This window comes from Ammodytes marinus (assembly GCF_949987685.1).
Source record: "Ammodytes marinus genome assembly, chromosome: 8".
In the NCBI taxonomy this organism is placed as follows: Eukaryota; Metazoa; Chordata; class Actinopteri; order Uranoscopiformes; family Ammodytidae; genus Ammodytes; species Ammodytes marinus.
This window is the reverse complement of record NC_137212.1, coordinates 13015369-13036175: the sequence shown is the minus strand read 5'-3', so window position 1 is coordinate 13036175 and position 20807 is coordinate 13015369. Positions and strand designations below refer to the sequence as shown.

The 20807-nt window shown below is 42.4% G+C and overlaps 1 protein-coding gene across 2 annotated transcripts in view; it reads right to left on the bottom strand.

Moving 5' to 3' along the window:
- Window positions 1–20807, bottom strand: part of ptprsa (protein tyrosine phosphatase receptor type Sa) — a 165871-nt gene that overhangs the window by 9619 nt on the left and 135445 nt on the right. The window contains exons 22-29 of one of the 2 annotated variants that reach the window (XM_080032760.1): window positions 18062–18185; window positions 15089–15264; window positions 13211–13330; window positions 9280–9434; window positions 7721–8006; window positions 3692–3882; window positions 3439–3565; window positions 3185–3310 (exon numbers count right to left, since the gene is read on the bottom strand). In XM_080032760.1, coding sequence (XP_079888886.1) covers window positions 3185–3310; window positions 3439–3565; window positions 3692–3882; window positions 7721–8006; window positions 9280–9434; window positions 13211–13330; window positions 15089–15264; window positions 18062–18185 — 1305 coding nt within the window. The remainder of the gene's footprint in view (window positions 1–3184; window positions 3311–3438; window positions 3566–3691; window positions 3883–7720; window positions 8007–9279; window positions 9435–13210; window positions 13331–15088; window positions 15265–18061; window positions 18186–20807) is intronic. The other variant, XM_080032761.1, reaches the window with a different exon arrangement.

Sequence of the window (20807 nt, the reverse complement as noted above, 5' to 3'; positions counted from 1 at the left end):
TGATACAAGTTACATTAATGCGCTGATCCAGTGAACGGGTACATGTGCAGCAAGTTAACAATGTGTATGTAATTGGCAAAAACCTTACAATGGCAATAAGCTATGCTGTGTGTAAGGCACCTACTGAAAGCAACATGTCCACACTGGTTCTAATGTAATACAGGTCATAAAAAGACGTGACATAACTGTTTATGGTGGAATTACGTGCATCCGATGAGAGCACACTGCCAAATCCAATGCTGCATTTGGATTATAGCAGTTACACATTGGTCTCCTGAAGTGGATGCCTCAAGCAAATTGAGGTGCTCTCTTCTTTTCGGAAGAATTAATCAAACCACTGAGGATTAGTGACTGCCCACACTAACCGCTGGATACAAATAGCCAATGGTTAATTTTCCATGGTTTCAAGGTATCACCCAGTCCAGCAAGCACTCACACAAGGTATGATGGGAATAAAAAAAAAGTATCATGTCCGGATGGTGTATGCAGAAAACACTGCAAACAACTTCATACAGGCTTTAATTTGGCAGTGACCATACAAATAGGTTACAACAGTGATTAAAGGCCCCTTTAAAAACAACATTGCACTTCTTTCCAAAAGAGCTTTCTGTGTCAAACATGACATAAATCAGACTGAGTTCATAGTGAATTTGTTGAAGTAAAGAAGTACCTTAGGCAATATATTCATCACGGTGGCTGCGCTACCTCCCTATTCATTCACTGGGATTGTTTTGCCACGAGGTAACCAGCCGCCTGTACTGGTAGCATGCCAAATGCAGAGAGTGACTGAATGTCGAATGCACAACATAGGATATACATAATCTGTTAGTGTCTATAGAATTCTTGGGCTCTGAATGTGGTGTCTTGTTCCGTGTGCCTGCATGCCCGTCTTGGCTGTTGATGTGTTTCTGCACCGATGCTGCCAGGGTGTATTCCTGTACACGTATTGTACTTGACAAACACAGTGATTTTGGATTCCAATAAGTTAAGCTCCAAGTACATACTGTCTTTGTACACAACATCCCATGTCTCTGTCCCTGTTTTATGGCACATTGCATGTTCTCTTTCTTTTCGTGGCCTTTGTTTTTCATTTCAAAATACATTTAGCCTCAGCAGGGGGATTAAAAGTGAAAAAAGGGGCAAAGACAAAAACACAATAAACCAAGCACGCCGAAGAAAGAGAGAGGAGAGGGGAAAAAAAGAGAGGAAAATTTAACACACAACCTGAGGGCCCACGCGGCGTGTCAAATTGTGTGATTAAATACGTGACTGGCTCGCTAGATGTGAGTGTTGGGGCGTCGAGTCGAAGCTATTACTGCGCAGAGGCGTGCAGCGTACACATGAATACACACACACACACACACACACACACACACACACACACAAATACGCAGTTTAGTTATACATATATAACGCAAACATGCGTGTACATCTAGGTAATTTATGGTATGTGGGGTAAAATCCAGTTTGTATGCATACACTATCAGTAATATGGGGTCCAAAACGCAGCTAACACATACAGTGCTGCTTAACAATTCACACTGGCTCAATCTTTCCACTTTCACACCTCCAGACACTGAATCTGTAGCACGATCTTCACTCTCTTTCTCTGTATGTTGTTTCCTTAATAAGAATAATAAGCTTTGAATGCCTGTCTATTTGCTGCCGTTGTATGTTTAGATGATTTCAACCCCCTTTAAGAATCCTCTGAAAGACACCAACATTGACCAGTTCCATGGACCAAATGTACGCATTTGTGTTGAGCGTGTTTACACTGGTTAAAAATAACAATCTACATTCTGTCAAAACTTGTGTGCTGAATGGTATGTCATGTGTTGAGAAAAGCATGTCTGCATGGAGATATGTGTGTGTGTGTGTGTGTGTGTGTGTGTGTGTGTGTGTGTGTGGACGTTTGAGCCCGTTGAGAGGCATTTTGCACACTGCACAGATTTAGGCATAACGTATAAAGTGTGTGTTTGTGGGGAAAGTGCATACCAGCTTAAATAGCATTTAGGCCTGATTTCCACACTGTGGATAGTGTGTACTTTTTTTTGTACATGAGTGCGTATGGGCATTTATAATGTATTACTTATTTTAATACCAATAGCATGAGTGCATGCTAGCTGCAACACCGACTGGGAAATCATTGGATATGTCAGCCTGTTTGGCAAAGAGAGGAAACAGATTTATTTCTGAGCTACAGTTCTGCTGCTGCTGCTTCAAACTGTCCGACCTAATTGGACCAAAAAATAAATCCGGAGGTAAAAAGCATAACTACAGGACCGTAGAGTAGGTTATAAACAGTTTGGGGCATGACTAGTCACTTTGGTTGTGAACTCTCATGAATATTTGCATGAAGATACTTTTAACATTAAGTCATTATGCTATCTTGTTTTCCATCTAGCTATGGAGGCAAATTAAGATATCAAAGCCATTTTAAGAGAGAGAGAGAGAGAGAGAAAGAGCGAGAGAGAGAAAGAGCGAGGGGTATGAAAAAATACTTGTGATGTTTCTGTTTATGTGTTTATGTGACCTACATTTTCTTAACCTGCTAAATCTCCCATTTTCCACCCTCCAGTGAAGGTTGGGTCGCCAGTCAATTGTGGAAATAACAGCAAAATTGGGTGCTGCATTGAATTATGCTCTATTGAGGCTACTGAGAAAGTGGCTCACAATCGAGAATCTATGAGGTTTCCTCTGCTCTTTGAATTCCAAGGGCATAATTTGAAAGCTTATAATTAGTGATGTCTTAAAGAGTATTTGACATTAATCTGAAATAAACTCAATTTAAGCTACGAAGGGAAATATTTAAATTTGAAATGTTGGTGTTTGACTGACACCAAACAACAAAAACTCCTTAACTTTTTCCAAACAATTTGCTGTAATTACTATGTTTATTAGAAAAACTGTTTGTTACGTTTGTCTGACGTTTTTTGATTGTTCCCTCCTCGTTGTGTAATCAATCAAGTTTAAGTTTAAGTTTAAGTGTATACTTCTTCCTGCTCCTTTTCAGGCATATCACAGAAATAACAATATTTTTGTTGTTGTGAAAACATAATTTGTTTATTGTATTTCCATGCTTTTCATTTTGTTTTGTATGTTTGATATGTCTGAAATAAATTGAATCAGATCAAATCAAATCAAATCATCTAAACAACCAACACTCCACAAGTAAATGTCTTACCCTTGCGTCTGTGACCTTGAACTCTCGGAGGATGTACTGGGGCATGTTATACTCCGCCATGGGATCAACCACAAAGTACTGGTACCTTGCAGAGCGCTCAGCCGGCCAGTACTGGTGGCACTTTTCCTGTGTGAGAAGAAAAAACAGGTGGAAACCATTTGTTAATTTACATATTTTTTTTCCTTTGACTCTTTTAAATCTTTCAATAAAGGGTCATATTAAAAATAAATAATTAAAATGTGTTTGTGTCCTACCCGTCCCATTTCTCTCAGTTTGGTCAGCATGACTACAATTGTAGAGTTGTTCTCCCAGAGCATTCTCCAGAAGTCTTCCGTGGTCTCTGCCAGAGGGCCCTGGGTTGCGATGTAGGCCTTCTGTTGCCTGTACACAGTGTTTACCGTAAAAACATATTAAAAAAGATTCACGGTGGGCATGTGAAATTAAAATATTTTTGCTGATACTTGATACATTCTTTAAGAAGAATGAGTGATCATCCCGCCATCTCACCCCGTTTCCCACCTGTATCCATCAATGAAGCTGGAATTGATGTAGTCGGATCCTTCCAGGCCTCGGATTGGCTGCAGGCAGACACGCGTGGTCTCGTAGGGCATGATGTTGACCAGCCGATTCTTGAACTTGTTGCAAGGAAGGTTGGCACTGATGAAGCGCGACGTGTGCGCTTTGGAGTTGGCCAAACGCTGGAGGGGGAAAGACGGAGAGAGTCAGATTAAAAGAAAATAGAAAAGGAAGAAAAAAAAATTTGACACGGAAAGTGTGGAATCAAAAGTTACAGGGTGGGGGGGAGAGAAGATGAAAAGAATACGGAAATAGAGTGCTCAGGAAAGGGGTAGAAGGAATGAATTGGTGAAAGCCACGGTAGTTACAACGGGGAGAATAAGAGGAATGGAAAGAGAAGAGAGAGAAAGGAAGAGTGGGAGAGGACAAAAAGGAGGGAGAAGAGGACAGGTGCGAGACCGATCAGGAGAGGAGTATCAACGGCGGAGACTAATAAAGCACAGCCAATCTAATCTGCTTTACCGTTGAGGGCCCAGCTTCAAAGGGACGTCGTTTATAAAGAATGTTTTTATCAGAAAGCTTTATCCCCTTTGGCTACGTGTGTGGGATCCTGCAGGGTCAGACGCAATGGTGGGAAATATGCCACACACCCACACTAACAAGCCTCTGGATCAAGTCTGTACCAAACAGGAAAGTCGGCTAAAAGTGGGTCACCGGTGCCTTTGATAATGGCAGTGTGAAATGTGTGCATAAAACATAGACCCGAATGGGGATGTTCAAAAAGACAAACACACACACACCCACACACACACTGCATCATGATCCAAATGAAAAGCTGTCACGACCACATCATCATTGTCATAGGGACCCTCAGTAGCAGTGTGTGGGTCGGAAAGTTTTTTTTTTCATCGCTTACTCTTGGCTTCAGTGTCTCAACAAAGAATTGGCGAGTGTGTGGGAGTGTGTGCTTGCTTGTTAACGTTTGCCCGCAACAATGGAAAACACACTAATCAGATTGTTGTGGTGCCCCTTTCAGACAGAGAAAAGCACGGCACACTTACGACACTGGCAGACACGCAAGAGGGAGGAGAGAGATGAGCTGCAACTGAACCCCACCGAAAACTTAGCAGGAATGCAGTGTTTCCCAAACTCCTTGTCTTCTCAATGATAGTCAAAATACACAAAGGGAAAGTGTTTCTCTTTCAAACTCAGTGAGAACAGGGCCTAGCGTACCATTTCTCTGTTTCCCCCCACATTAGAGCACTGTCCTTTCTTTCGCTCTAATTCCCCTAAAGCACTAGAATTTCTGGCCACTTGGAGTTGGTCCAGCCCTTCTCTTACTCCCCCTCCTCCTCCTCCTCCTCCTCCTCCTTCTTTCCCTTCATCCCTAGCGGCTGTCCTCTCTTTGATCTGTGTTTCACAAAAGCACCTGGAAAGGCTTGAGGTGGCCTGGCAGCACTAAAGAGGCCCCTCGGCTCCACCACCGAAAACACAGCAGAGGGTGCAGCCAGGGAACAGGCCAAACCTGGCAACCTGTCATCCAACTGGGCAGAGTAGCACCTTTATATTTCTGGTCACGGTTGCTTTTAGTGGGGTCAGCATATCTTTTCACTTGGAAAGTAAGAGCTCATTAAGCATGTTTTATCACAACAGGTATTAATCGGATTTTTCTTAGACAGTAGCTTTTTTTGGTTTCTGTTGTGATTTGTGTGCTGTATGTTGCTCTTATAACCACAGGCAGTCGGCCCCTATATAACTTAACACGTCACTATTCTCGCTTCATTCCCTGCTGTGTTCCCGGGTGAATCCCACCAACAACAGTCTAACTCTGTCGGACACTCTTTCCCCACCTGAGAAAGACAACACCCTCCCACCCGTCCCCTTAGTGCGGCATTCTGTCGAATCACTTCCTTAGTGCCAGGTTAGCATACAGTCCTCCCTTTGTTCATTAGCCAAACGTTCCTCCCTCCGTTTGCCCTGCCATCCACCTCCATTTGTCATCATCAAGTATTAATTACTTAGCTCCCCCATCCCTCTTCGCGCGCGCACACACACACACACACACACACACACACACACACACACACACACACACACACACACACACACACACACACACACACACACACACACACACACACACACACACACACACACACACACACACACACACACACACACACACACACACACACACACACACACACACACACACACACACACACACACACACACACACACACACACACACACACACACACACACACACTTCTCTTCTCCACTCTGGTCGTAGTGCGGCCGTTATTAATCCCTGTTTGACTCCTGATGCCAGCTCAGCATTATCCCTGTTACAGATGGTGAATGGAGATTCCATCGCTGTTGTGTGCCATTGAGTAAAAAAAAAAAGAATAAAAAAATGGTAGAAACACACACCAGCACTATTAATGTATCTTGTTGTGTTTGTGTGTGTGTGTGTGTGTGTGTGTGTGTGTGTGTGTGTGTGTGTGTGTGATGATAGATGATTTGAGAGTGAAAGTGTGTGCAATTCAAGGTCAGCAGCAGATACTGACTGTAGGGCCTGAGGTGAGTTTGTAAGTGGATGATTGCAAAGATCTGTAATGAAGATCTATGTAAACACTGTGCCTGGCTGTCTGTCCTCCACTTCTGCTTTGTCATGAGTTCCTCTGAAAAGGAAGCACACACTCTCTCTTCCTCACACATAAACTCAAATCCACTCTGCCTTCAGCCAAAATCCTTTGTCTCGTTCCTGCTTGATAGAAGCCAATTTCTTTACTTAAGCATATAATTCCAAATCCTCCAAAATGAACATTATGGCCAAACAGTGAAGGGGCTTTTATATTTCCATTTGTACAGCTTTTCATCAAATACAATAGTAATTCAAATAGTGTGTATCTAAGTGATTAAATTATTGAAGTGAGGGCTGGAGAAAATAAGGAAGACTTGCTTTCCAATCCATATTAGATCCTTTTTACTTGGACATCAAGTACAGTATAAACTGACAAATTGCTGCCATGTACATATGGTTGGTTTAATCTTTATTCACACTATCTAGGGCTGATTATAATAGCTTCGGGAGACGTGTCTTCATCTCAATTTCTCAATTATTTAATCTTACCCTGTTGTACACCTTGTTCATTCTGTTCCAATTATGTCTGTGTGAGCCACCAGCTGAAAGAGACACCAACGCTGCCTTTGTAAAAGTCAGTTTGGATTTTCCATGACCAGCATTTTAACTCAGTGCCTCATTTGCCCAGTTATTCTCCCTTAATCAGCCATAACCATCCATTTAATTATTCCTCCAGTCTACTCATTTAGTTTCCCATTTTCTTGCCAAGAAGACAGCTGCTGGTCAAAGACTACTACATTTTGTTTTGCTCATGAACAAAAATGCAAAGAAATGTATGATAACAAATCAAAAAGCCTTTATTGCAACCATCAATTAAGCCTGCTGCATAATGATGAAGAGCAAAAATCATGATAGGCATAGCATTTGGATTTGAGTCCAAAATAGCTCCCTTATAGATAAAGCTGGCAGTGAGCCTCAATTAAAAGTCTCAGAGTCTCTTAAGACAAGTTGCAAAAGCGTGTTGTTTGTGTCTGTATTATTTATGGTATAATTAAGCAGACATGTAAGATGTCTGCTCTTTCGGAGGGGATCTTGCGCGTTGCTTTTAACTGGCTTCGGGTCAGCTACATCTGCCAGGTGAGTTTTTGTGCCCTCATTTGCAATTTTTAATTGGTGCCTGCATTTGTCAAAAAACTCAAAATGGGATCACCTGCAGATAACCACAGGCAGTCGGTCCCTATAATATACAGTACGTACATACCAGAACCCAGTAGAAGTTAAAGTAAATATGAAACACTGTCACAGACGGTCAGGTTTCATCAGTGAAAAGGAGTACAGGAGATATACTCTAAACCACTGTCATTTCCGTAACAGCAATATACTTAAATAGCCGGAAGAATTATTAAAGAAAAATTGTTTAAATATCCATGTACCTTGAATTCTAGCTCCATGCCAGTGACGTGCTCTCCGCTCTCCACCTGAGCCAGCTTCTGGATGTAAGAATAGAGGCTGCGGGCGGCCACCTCAGTGTTGCCGCAGGCCACCGCCTCCAGCAGTGCGTCGTGAATGAAGCTGTACTGGTCCTCTGTCTGCACCATGTAGTTCCTCTGCGAGCGCATCAGCGTCACGTGGCCGTAGATGTCCACCGTCTTCTCGTGCTTGATGCGCTCCAGCATGGCGTCGATGACTATGAAGCAACCTGTCCGGCCCACACCCGCACTACAGGAAGATGGGAAAGGAACCAGAAGATTATTCAATAATCAATAGAATTATTTTTTCTAACTTTTTCTCTTTTCTTTTATTGTTTAGTTTAGTTTTGTTGAACTGGCTACTTTTATTCTGTTTTATAAATTCAGGCTATTACTTTATCTATGTTTGTTTTTCTTTTTCTTCAAATATTCTTGTTTAGAGATATATAATATAATGTCAAGAGGGTAGGCATAAAAAGCCTCGGCTTCTTCCTACACCCTTTTCAACATTGCTTCTATTATTGATCTGTGTATTTATTATGTCTTTGTGGTCATAGACCAAATAAATATTTTACTACTACTACTACTACTACTACTTTATCAGGGTGCTGAAGCTTAGTTTGAATATGATTTTTTTTCTTTACACTAAAGTGCTTGTCACTTTATTTGTGTTGCATGAATGTACAGTTATTCTCACTTGTGAAATAGAAAACAGCAGGAGGTGACTATGTGTGTCCACAGTAATGCTTGTAAATGTGTTACACACTTTTCATTTCATTGAGTAGGAGAGTGGGACAGAGACACAGAGTGATGGTTGTAGACGGATATAATGACATGACTGAAAATTGACAGAACAACAAGAGGACATTGACGGAGAGTTGAGCAAAGCAAGCTGACACATTTCACTTTTATCCCATTCTCCCCGAAGTCTCCTTATCTTGACAAAAAGGAGGGTTTAGATTTGAATAAGTCACATGAGAAATATGGCTCATGAGAGGACGATGGGTTAAGAAGCAAAAAAGAGAGAAGCATAAAGATGGGGAGGGATTACTGCAAGGCTTTTTTCCCAGAGAGAGAGAGAGGGGAAAAAAGAGAAAGAGAATAAAAGCTCTGATATAAAAAAGAAAGATGATGTGACCAATGGAGAATAAAAGGGAAAGAAGGAGGTCTGGTAAGAAAGGGAGCATGTGTTTGTATAATGTGCGTTATGTAAGATATAAAAGCAGCTACACAGGTCCTCTGCCATTCTCTTTGCTCAGGGGCATACGCGCACAAATACTACGGGTAGGGCAAAGAGGGAAAAAGGGATACCTTCTTCCATGTGTGGGTTTAGGCTTGCATATTTTCTCAGAGATCACGCCATAGTGGCATTGAGCTGGCCACTGGGGGGGGGGGGGGGAAGGTTACACTCTCCCACTTGGGGCACAGATAGTGCAGCTACAGAAAAGTTTAAAGATGGGGGCGCTTTGGAGAATTATTATTTTTTTTTACCAATCCCCCGACCACAAAAAGTTGCTGCTTACCTGCAGTGGGCGATGATGGGTCCGGCGTCTGGCGGGTTGCAGGTCTTCACCCTGCGGAGGAAGGCCAGGAAAGGGGTTGGGTACTCTGGCACGCCATGGTCAGGCCATGCTGTGAACTGGAACTGGCGAACCTCCCGCTTCTCACTAGAGCCGTTCTGAGAGAGTAGAGAACAGAGTGGGTTGGGTGTTAGATACTGTATGACTGTGAACTTACCAACTGCTTTTATCTGATGGTGCAGTGTTCAGGGGAGAGTGTTTTAAAGGGACAGCTATTGTCAAGACTTCAAAACTATGATAAAAAAAACAACCCTCTCTCTCCCTTTCTGAAAACATGTGTTCAACAAACCCTAGTCAGATTTATCTTCCCTAATGACACCCCACCCTCATTATCAACCTAACTTTAGCACTACCTCCACCTTTGATACGCACACCCCCATATACCCCTGTATCTAACTGGCAGTAAGAAAGAAAGCTGCAGTTAGATTCAGGGCCAATCAGAGCAGACTGGACCTTTTGGAAGGCGGGGCTTAAAGAGAAAGGCTCTAAAACGGAGAGTTTCAGACAGAGGCTGAAAAGAGAAGATACGGCAATGGCACTGTGAGAAATACTAAGGGTAATTTGGACCTTACTCCATGGAAACTGTTTATTGTAGAAACCTAAATTACAATTTTGAATCAATTTGGTTTAGCCACTGGATTTATTTTGACTGCCCCGAAGAACATGTCTGAACCATTGACTGGGGTATTTTGACTCTTTGGCACAGTAAGATACTATGCTTCAAAGCACATAAGCCTAGTCTATATGAGCACCCTGCATAGAAATACACCCTGCATAGAAAATAATGTGTTTCATCAAGTGTAGACACAGGCAGCTGTCTTGGTTGGCATAAGTTACAATTCCCTGTGTAGGTTTGTGCAACCTGCTCACAAGCTGGACAAATAGATTTTTAACTGCAGTACTGTTGTGATTTTCCTTTGTGAAAACACTTTGACACGTACATGTATCCAGCTGATCAGATGGACTCATCATAATAAAAAGACAATTCCTATACTGAACAGTGCAGGTAGTATGATACCTTCACGCTCACACACTGCTGCTGCTCAGATCTACAGATACATGCCGCAAACCCCCGTATTACGCTGCCGCCTGTCAGCGCTCGCCTCAAACTCAACTCTTGACGCATCAAAGACACAAGCTTGGATCCAGAGGAAGATTTTTGAGAAGGATATGAAGAGTGAGAGAGAGAGAGAAAAAAAATCTTTCTGTGCTCCTCTCCTCCTCAGAAGATGCTCTAATGGAGGTACTGTTTGCATTTCAATGCAGTGCTTACGCTACTCTGACAGAGGGAATTTTTTTCCTCACTGAATACATGAATACATGAGTGTGGTAATTAAAAGCAAACTGACCTAAATCTTATTTTTCCCTTTTCTCTTTTCTTTTTGGACATTCCCTGTTCCTGTGGACGAGGCAGGCTGCGTGGATGTGATTGGTGCTCGGCTGCTGGGCTTTCTTAATTTTTTTTCTCTCCTTTAAATAGACCCAATTCTGCATCACTGTGGGATACACATACATATGGATAGGGACCACAGAGGCTGCTTTGTAGATGCACTGTGTGCGTGTGTGTGTGTGTGTGTGTGTGTGTGTGTGTACGTTTGTCTGTCTTCTGCCAGATTCAGCTGAAAATTCACACAAATCCGACAGAATAACCCCATATCTTTGCAGAGATACAAAGTGAACACAGCTCAGTGAGAAATCCTGGCAATGGTTGCAGTTCTAAGGAGGAGGGAAAACGATAGATGGAAAGGATATAGCGTTTGATGGCGGCTGAGAGCAGCAGAATGTAAATGGCCCTGAATGTCAACCAGCGAGCTTAAAAGCACCGTGGCCGCTGAGTTCTCCTTTTTTCTTTACCCATCACAGGTTCGCTCTGGCGCTCATTGTTTCGCTGACACACTCCCAGCTCCACAGTCATCTGTGACATTAGCTTGGTGCTTTCTGGTTAAAAAAGAAAAATTCAGGATTTAAAAAAAAAATTCTTCCAATGGCAGTTTCTCAGCTCTAAAGTCTCTTCACATGTTCCCTTACATGACGTGTGAGAATGTTCTTCTTTCTCTTCTGCGAGTCCCACTCTATGTGTGACTACATGTGCAAATGCTTCATCTTAAAAGAATATATGGGTGTGTGTGTGTGTGTGTGTGTGTGTGTGTGTGTGTGTGTGTGTGTGAGGAATATGAGAGCAGTCTGCCAATTATGTATATTGAATTTCTCTTCTGCTCACTTTTCGTAAGTGCTCCAATTTGTCAATTTCACATAAACAGATGATTTATTGAGAAGAGAGAGAGAGCCAAACAAGGTAAAAACAGGGACTGGAAGGATATTGCAGACAAAGGGCTACATATAAGTATACCTTTACATTGAATTTTTTGTTTGTTTTTCCTTTGTACATTAGTGTATGTATTTCTACATGGCCATAGGCTGGATGAATCCAGCCAAGTCTGCCGGCGATTTGATTTTGCCCTGCATAAAATAGAGCTGAGGTCTAGTGATAGCCAGGCACACATCGCCTTCAGTTTACTGGAAATATACTGATTAACCATAATGTTATCTATTAACATCCCTTTTGACAATGTACATTTTATTTACAAAGAGATTCCGGTCTTCCCACTTCAGAGATTAAGGTTTAAGGTCCAGACTTTGACTGGGCCAATCCAGAACACAACACTTCTTATTTCTCAGCCATGGTAGTCTCCTTGGTAGTTTTGCTGGAATCAAAACCGAAAGTCTTGCGGTTCTGTTCTAGGATTTTACAATTTCACTCAGAATGACTGATTCTCTTGACAATGTGGAATTGCCCAAGTCTCAAAGGACGAAAAGCAGGCCAAGATCTTAAAGTTTTCTCTGAAGGGTTTCACAGTTGAGAGAAAAGGTTCTTTTTGTGGTATGCAGTGTTGACTTCATGCCAAATGCTGTGATTTTAGTGCTGACCGAACAATTCAATTACATTTTGGACTCATTTGTCCACAGAATGGACTTCAGGTCAAAGAAAGCGTCAGTTCTTCTCCAGGTGGTCTCTGGCAAAGTTGAGAAGATCAAGAGCAGGAGCATATTCCCTAGCAAACCCCTCATGAAAGCCATGTGCAATGTTCGTTTTTATATCTTATTTTTTATTTTATTAGAAGTAGATGTATCCCAGTTGTAGTAATAGTGGTCTGCAAATTCTAAAATCGTAAGTCTGTGTTGGCCTTTACTTGAATGATCACTTTTCGAGGTTTTTTAGAAGGTCATTTACTTTAAGGCAGAATTGCTTTCATTTTCAGTTCTCTTGATAATCTGCCTCATGGCAGGAGCTCAATTTTCTTCTGAGATGAATTTATAGCTTTCTCTAGACAAATGTCCTGTCACTACCCTCTTCCTGAGGTCCTCTGAGATGCATTTACCTCTCAGCATGATTGACCTGTATGCTTTCATCTTGGTAAGAACCAAACTGGCCTGGTTTTATCTCTGCTTCAATCAATGCTGCCCAAAATCTTCCCTAAAAATATCTTGTTTCATTGGTCCATTTCTCTGGTTAAGCCACCAATTCTGTCCCACCTGATTGGATGTGCTTGTTTTGTTTTAAGCAATGAAGCTCAGGGTTCACTAACTTAACTACACACACATATATATATATATATATATATCAATAATTTTTTTCCTGACTGCACAGTTGATTTCCTCCAAAAAGTATATGGAATTGATACACATGCACCTGTTATTTCATATAAAAGATATGGTTCTGATTAAACTCCAAATGGCTTAAGACATTCACAACATTTCAAGCAGCACTGTGTGTGAGTATGTGTCTGTCTGTCTGTGTGTGTGTGTGTGTGTGTGTGTGTGTGTGTGTGTGTGTGTGTGTGTGTGTGTGTAAGAGAGAAATTAATCGTTTTACCTTGTGCAAAGAGAAGGTGCGGACACAGAACGTGGCTAATTCTATGGTATCCAAGAGGGTTACTTGGGTCATACCATAGGTTTCTGTGCCACGACTGGGCCAATACTGGTCACACTTGATCTGTAAGTGAAAGAGAGGGACAGTTTCATTTGAAATATCTCACAATCTATTAAATGGTGTCTCCACAAATTAACAACATTATTGCCATAAATTCAGTAGTACAGACATTCCAAATCAGTATTGCTCGCTCGCACAAAAATACTATATGCTCTCACGCACACACACACCATTCATAAAGCAAGCCCTCCTGTGGTTTAAAGCACCAGGCACTGTTGACAGGAACACCAGGGTAGCTTCACTGTATTTCAAATAAGAAATACAACACTAGGCAGACTGAACAGATGTGAGCAGAATGGCACAGCAGCTCCTATCTTATAGCTTAACATACACCACCATTACACAAGTCCTGCCATCATCCTTCACTCAATCTTGCAATTACAATGTCCACCAGTGACGCAAAGCATAAGTATGCATCACTGTATTTGACATATAGGGAACATAATTACTCCCCAATCAATTCTTAATTCAATATCTGTCAAAATAAAAACATGATAAATTGTTAGCATTTCAGATGCTCGATAAAATACCTCCCATTCTTTGAAATGTTTAGTAAGAGTACAAAATCAGTTATTAAAAAAACTGGATTTTTATCTCATTTTTAATTTAGTTTTTGTTGTTTTTTTGTCCAGTGATCCTATGGAAAAACTGACAACACACAGTAACCCCTCCCCCCTCCCCCACCCACCCCGCTATCTGAAGCCTACTTAATATATATTCATTCAATATGGCGTTTGACGCGCCGGTGGACATCGGATTGGATGTGACAGCTGTGAGGGAGGTGCGCTGCTCTCTAGATTTCTTTCCTATTTCCTGCTCAAGCTGACACTCAAGTTCTACCGCCCGCTAATCACGTTTGACAGCATGGTGGAACGCGCATGTCCGTGAGCAGGATCGGCACACCATTTCATATGGACAGAGGGAGAGAACATGAGTGGAGACACCTGGGCTGAGTAAAGCCTGGTGTTGACATAGGTTGGAGTTGACAGGATGAAACACCCCACAGTTGTCTCTCTGACATTTATTCCACTCCCTTGATAGCAAACAATGCACAAGTCGTCGAACCATCCCCAAGTGGCACTCACACCATTTGGCTTTATTTGATGTCTTTATTTGGAGCGCTCACCTGCATTTTCGTCCCATCATTTAGAAAAATTGGTCATGCGACAAGAACTTTGTTGAGGTAATGACTCACTATGTGCAAACAGAAAATGCTATGCGACTGTCAAACACTTCAGAGACCTCCTTAACAAGAATCTTTCCGATGAGTTGCTTTAATTTCAGTTACAGCTAGTAATTCTTCCAATACATTTTTACCTTTTCTAATCTGATAGTTTGCGGCTGTAAAGTGCTGCTGTGGCCCAACTGTGAAATCTTCTCTGCTCTTTGCTAGAGTTAGTTGGCTAAATAAAAAAAGAGTGTTAAAATCACAGGCACAACTCAAAAAATGTACTCCCAGTGGATAGCAAAGCCTAACTTCGAAGATGTGCATGGGATGACCGTCTTTGAGTTAACCCCGTTTATCACTTTCCCCCCTGCTGATTTCCCCTACCTAGTCCCATTTTTTCAGCACTCTAAAAGCAATCTTGTGAAAATGAAATCTGATTACCCACCAATGAAGATCAAGGTGTCCTGTGCTATTTTCAACAGTTTGTTCATGTATTTGGACAGGTTAACCATTGATTTTCTTTAAAGGTTTACTGAATAAACAGCATTTTTGAGTGGTAAAAACAATCCTGAAAATTGGCAGAGCGGACTTACCCGTGACTTCTCCTCCAGCCTGGTCATCATGACCACAGTGGCTGCTCTCTGTTCCCACACCATCCTCCAGAAGTCCCCAAACGTCTCTGGTAAGGGACCCTGCGTGGCGATGTAGGCATTCTGCTTCCTGTAGCCATCAATGTAGTTGGCGTTGATATAGTCACTACCTGTGATACCTGGATACAGACCACAGCCAAAAGAAAGAACATATATTATGCTATTCCTCTTACAATCCATTTTCTGCCTCAATCTATTTGACTTTTCATTATTTTTGCTTTACACACTATTTCAACCCTTTTTGTTTTGTGCCATCTGCCTCAATATTACTCCCAGACTTCACACATACTGAACCACTGTTTCCAAACAGCAAAGGTGTAAAAGCCTGCAAAACCAATAATTTATTCAAGCAATATATATATGAGTTCTCACATCACTTACTGTTGAAACAACTGAAAATTGAGAAAACTGAGCTCAGTTAAAAGTATGGCCGATTATGTGTCAGCTTTTGAGACTTCAAATATTCTTAGTATTATTCTTGCCCGATAGGTCTAAGTTCTTGTTCGGTAAAACAAATTGCAATACAACATAATTCAGGATTGAATGAGATGTTAAAGCATTATCCCAGCCTTTTACCCCTTTCTGCTACAGCTGTTGTTTTCATTTGAATCAATTCAAATGCAACAACTGCTACACTGTCACAGCTTCCCTTAATGCTCTCAGATAATTTTTCGGTTTCTTTGTGCGTGTGCTTCTGCCTAGGCCTCTGTAGATATGGTGTAGCAGCCTACATGTGATTTACTACCACCGCAAATGGAGTGTGCTTTAAGATGCATGATATCAAGGAGTAAATCAGCCACTCTGCCACCAAGGCCGGGAGCTAGCCCTAGCTACCATCCCTCTCAGCCTGTAACCACGCTCTGTTGCACACTGCTCCCAACTGAATCCCGCCTTAAGGGGAACCCCTCCACATTGGCTGGGAAGACAGATGTTTACTTGGCAACTTGTAATGCGAGGATGTTGTATATAGCAGTTGTAAGCTTTATCTCAACAGCCTGCCTCCACTGACTGCATGTAACTATCAAAGTCCTCGGCGGCATCCTTTAATGTCTGTGCAGTAGCATAAGAACACTTCAAAAGGTGAAATATGTAGTTCACGGCGAGGCTTCATCAGGGGTGTAGCCTACGGAGTTGTGCAAATATGAGACAAGCGCCTAGTCTCATCATGCGCGGTGCCAAACCGCCATAGAGCTTGTATCGGAGGGAATATCCGGATGGTTGTGGTTGTTTTTTTTATCCAAAGTGTCTTTAATGTAAACAAGATAATCAGTGGTTAGAGAATGTCACACTCACACACCTAGCATGTGACAAGTGATAAGATATGAACATCGCAAATCTTCATTTAACCATCCTCTGCAATCCTGTCTGTAAAACATTTAAAAACAAAGAGTCTCCAGCGCGGCGGCATCTGTGCTGGAGAGTCACGTCTCTTTGACTGACGTCTCCTCACTCAAGCGACAAACAATGAAACACTCGACTGGGCTAATTTAAGAGGGAAGACGCAGTGAGGACAACAAACCAGGGTGAAGAGGGAGTAAGAGGGAGAAAGAGAAGAACAGAGAGAGAGAGAGAGAGAGAAAGAGAGAGAGAGAGAGAGGGTATAGAGAGAAATAGGCGGAAGAACAAAAAAGAGTAGAGGAGAAAGAAAAATTAATGAACGAAATAATGGAAATAAGGCAAAAAAAAGAAGAAGAAGAAGCCAAATGTCATTAAAACGGATGCCACGTCGCGCAATCTGACTGTGGCGCCTTGGCTTTAGTCATAGCTAAGTGAACAGAGAATGGTGGCGTGCATGAATTGTTCTACTGCTGCGACTAATGGCAAAATCACTGCAGTGTAAAATAGAAATTTCAGACTTGATTAATTTATGTATTTATGGACGAGGCCTTTTTTTTCTTTTTCTCTCTCACTGGGATAATTTTGCTACGCATGTTGTCGCACCCTTTAAATTGGCCCCCGACTATTGCGAGACGTCGAAATCTAGTCAGAGCAGTACCAAAGCTCACACAAAAGGATGAGAGGAACTGTGAAGAAAAGGGAGCTAGGCGCTATACTGCGAGGAGAGTCGGGGAGTTCCACTGGTGATGCAACCGCCAGAACAATGTCAGCGGTGAAGGGTGACTACCTCTGACAATGTCCCTTGAGATTTGGGAGTCAGAGGAAGAGTTTTTCCGGCTCCCGAGATTCTCAGTACAGTGTCTGTACTGCCGTTAAAAGAGAGCGGGCTAGATCCGATGAGACAAATGGTGCGGCGGCAAAAAACACTGGTGAAAATTCCTGGGTCACTCAGAGTCGGAGATTCGACTATGTACTGGGCCGGAAGATGAGCCGTAAAGAACAAGCCCACCCCCCCCCACCCACACACACACACACACAAATATAATATGATTTCATAAACTGCTAAGCTGCTCGGGAGCCCATTGAGCGGAAATGAGTCCTCAGTTTGCCTCAAAGAGAAGTTAGTTTTGCTCGATAAATGCACTGGATGCCGCTGAACTGAATGTGAACTTCAAATGTTGTAAATTATTCAATTCTGTTTCACTGGTGTGCCATTTCATTTCGCCTAATGCTACTGCAATGCCTCAAAACCATACCTGTGCAATCGAGCCACGTCTTGTTTATTTAAAAAAATAAAAAAATAAAAAAAATGCTTTGCTACTCTCTTCGGCAGTATAGTAAAACACAGTATTTTAATTGTCCTCATCTGCACTGCTATGACGCACTGCTCCAGTTTAGTCTTCACTGTGTCTATTCTCATCCGGTCTAATGAATGTCTATCCGGTACAAATTCCTAATTACTTAAACTGGATCGGTAATTAGCAAGGATTTCCCCAAATGATCCGCACTGAGCTGTGGCTCATGTCTTGAGGTGGTGTACAGTAGGTGCAGTGTGGGAGGAATGGGTGTGAGCCTTACCCTCGATGGGAGCCAGGATGACTCGGGAGTGGTCGTAGGCGATGACGTTGGCGTAACGATTTTTGGGCTTGTTCACCTCCAGGTTGGAGTGTTCCCAGGTGAACTGCTGGCCCGGATCGATAGACTGAGAGGGGGGGTGGGCAGAGACAGGCACACCATTTACAAAATTGACAAAACCACCTGCATGTTATCATAGAAAGATCGGAGGGAGGGAGGGAGGGAGAGAGGGAGAGAAACAAGGGATGATCTTCTCCCCCCAAAGGAAAAGAGAACACAGTATCATGAAAAACCTGCTCACTGCCGGCTTTGAATGCTCATAGCAGCTGCACACACACACACACACAGTCATGTATTAATAACAATACAGTACTTAGAGTGCATAATGACAAATAGTAATATTGATGAAGGTGGCGACACTCCCTCTTGAGCGGCAGTGGGCGCGGTGGAAGATTTGGAAGACAAATTCAGCTGCCTCTTTAAAATACCCGGTAACTGTTCTGTTCCCTTGTCAGGATAATGAAGTGTTCCATTACGATGGGTCTGATTTGCTCATAGGCACTCTGTTAGCATGGGGTTGGAGACTAATAGGATAATTGCAGTTAAGGCATCAGCATGTAGGGTAAGGGGGCTTGAGAGAAAAGACTGAACGGAACAAAGTCCTAGTGGAAAAGCTGATCTAAACATTTCCACTCAATCTTTCTTCTGTTTTAGCCCATTTCAATGTCCGTTTCCTTCCCTCTCGTCTCTACCCCTCTTTCTTTGTGCCTGTCTTCTTATCTGCATCGCTCCATCTTCAAAGTACCCTGTTCTTTTGTCCACATTTCTTTCTGCTTATCTCTTTCTCCATCTCCTCTCTGATGTTTAGATTCCCTCTCCAGCAGATGCCCTCCTGCTACTTTCCCTTTTAGTCGAGATTACCTTGCGGGTGACTGTGTGTGTGTGTGTGTGTGTGTGCACATTAATTTGGGTCACTCAACAGAAGCATTGCTCAATATGAACATTGAGAACCATATCTGTGCAATCCAGACTTCAATATTAATTTAGATTTAGAAGTGACATTAAAGCTTGTATGGCAAAAGTCCATAGCCTATACCTTCATTTGCCAGAATAACTATTTCCAGAAATTATTTAGAAACTAATTAAAAAAACACATTTTTATAATAAAAAACTATAATTTCTACTTGTTCCTCCTGCTGTGCTTATGCAAAACAAGCTTCAGTCAAAAAGGAACTCTTTGTCAGTAACAAGCTCTATGGTCAGGTAAAACTGTGGCTGGCTTTTCATTGCCGGTTTTAAGTCAGATTATCTCCTCTTCATCTCTACACTCCAGCTGAGATGCCCCCCCTCTCTCTCTCCCCTCACTGAATCCCCATCATTAACCAAACCTCCACACCTCATCTCTCTCTACTTTCTCCCCTCTTCCCTCCATTTTTCCTCCTCCCTCACATCCCGCCCGGCTAAAAACCAATCAGTCAAGGCGCCGTAGAGCTGTGCTTGGCAAGCCAGGGCGCCTGGACAAGCAGCCATTCATCAAGAAAATAACAAAATTAAAATTACACTTCTCCATTTAATTTGGTCATTCATTTTTCCTGGGGGGGGGGAAATGCTTGTGTAAAGGGGCAGGCCGGGGGACAGAGAGACAGAGAGATAAACAGACAGACGAGCGGGCGGTTTAATGCTCTCTCTCTCAAAGCCAAGTAATTAGAAGTTGTAGTTGTAGCGAAGCGTCTACTATGGCACCCCAGCTTTCCCCTCTCCCGAATAGAACGAGCTTGTCCATTTGGTACACGGCCTGGATGTGGATTTATGAATAATAGATACCAAAGAAATACTGGATGGCTATGAGAAGTCATTATCCACCAACATTCGCCGGCAGGCATGATGACAGCAATCTATGCCGGTGTACCTGCTTCCTGCGCTAGCCTGGCATGCAGCGAGGCGACAGGCACAATGATTTAGGGATGGCGAGGAGGGGATATTGCTTGTATGCAAACGAGAGCTGATTCAGCACTCTTGATTTCTAATCAACTCTAGTGTCATTTATAACCGCCTCGGTCTCAGAGCTCAGACAGCTCAGTTATCCCCTCTTCACACGTACACAAGCGCACACACACACACACACACACACACACACACACACACACACACACACACACACACATGTACACAAGCGCACACACACACGTAAACAAGTAGACACACACACACACACACACACACACACACACACACACACACACACACACACACACACACACACACACACACACACACACACACACACACACACACACACACACACACACACACACACACACACACACACACACACACACACACACACACACACACACACACACACACACACACACACACAATGCTTAAGCCTGACTGCCAGTGTGCTCTCATCCCCCAAACCTGCCAATATTTCCCTTTTAAAAGAAATCAATTATTTCGTTTTTTATCCCATTGTTGAGCCTACACATTTAATACGTTTTCTAAAGTTAATGTTTAAGATAGCTAAAACATTCACCGTGTCATTTCTGGTCATCGATTTAGGTAAAGAAAAAAAGAAAAAGAAAAGATTTTTCGAATATAACACATTTTTTCAAGTGTTTCAATTTGCCTTGAATGCAGTTACCCCATTTTGTAAGTATACAGAAACATTTTGGATGTAACAAAAGAACATGTTTCTTTTTTTGCAGAAATATTCAACTTCCTTTTCCCCCCTCTAACCCACTGTTTC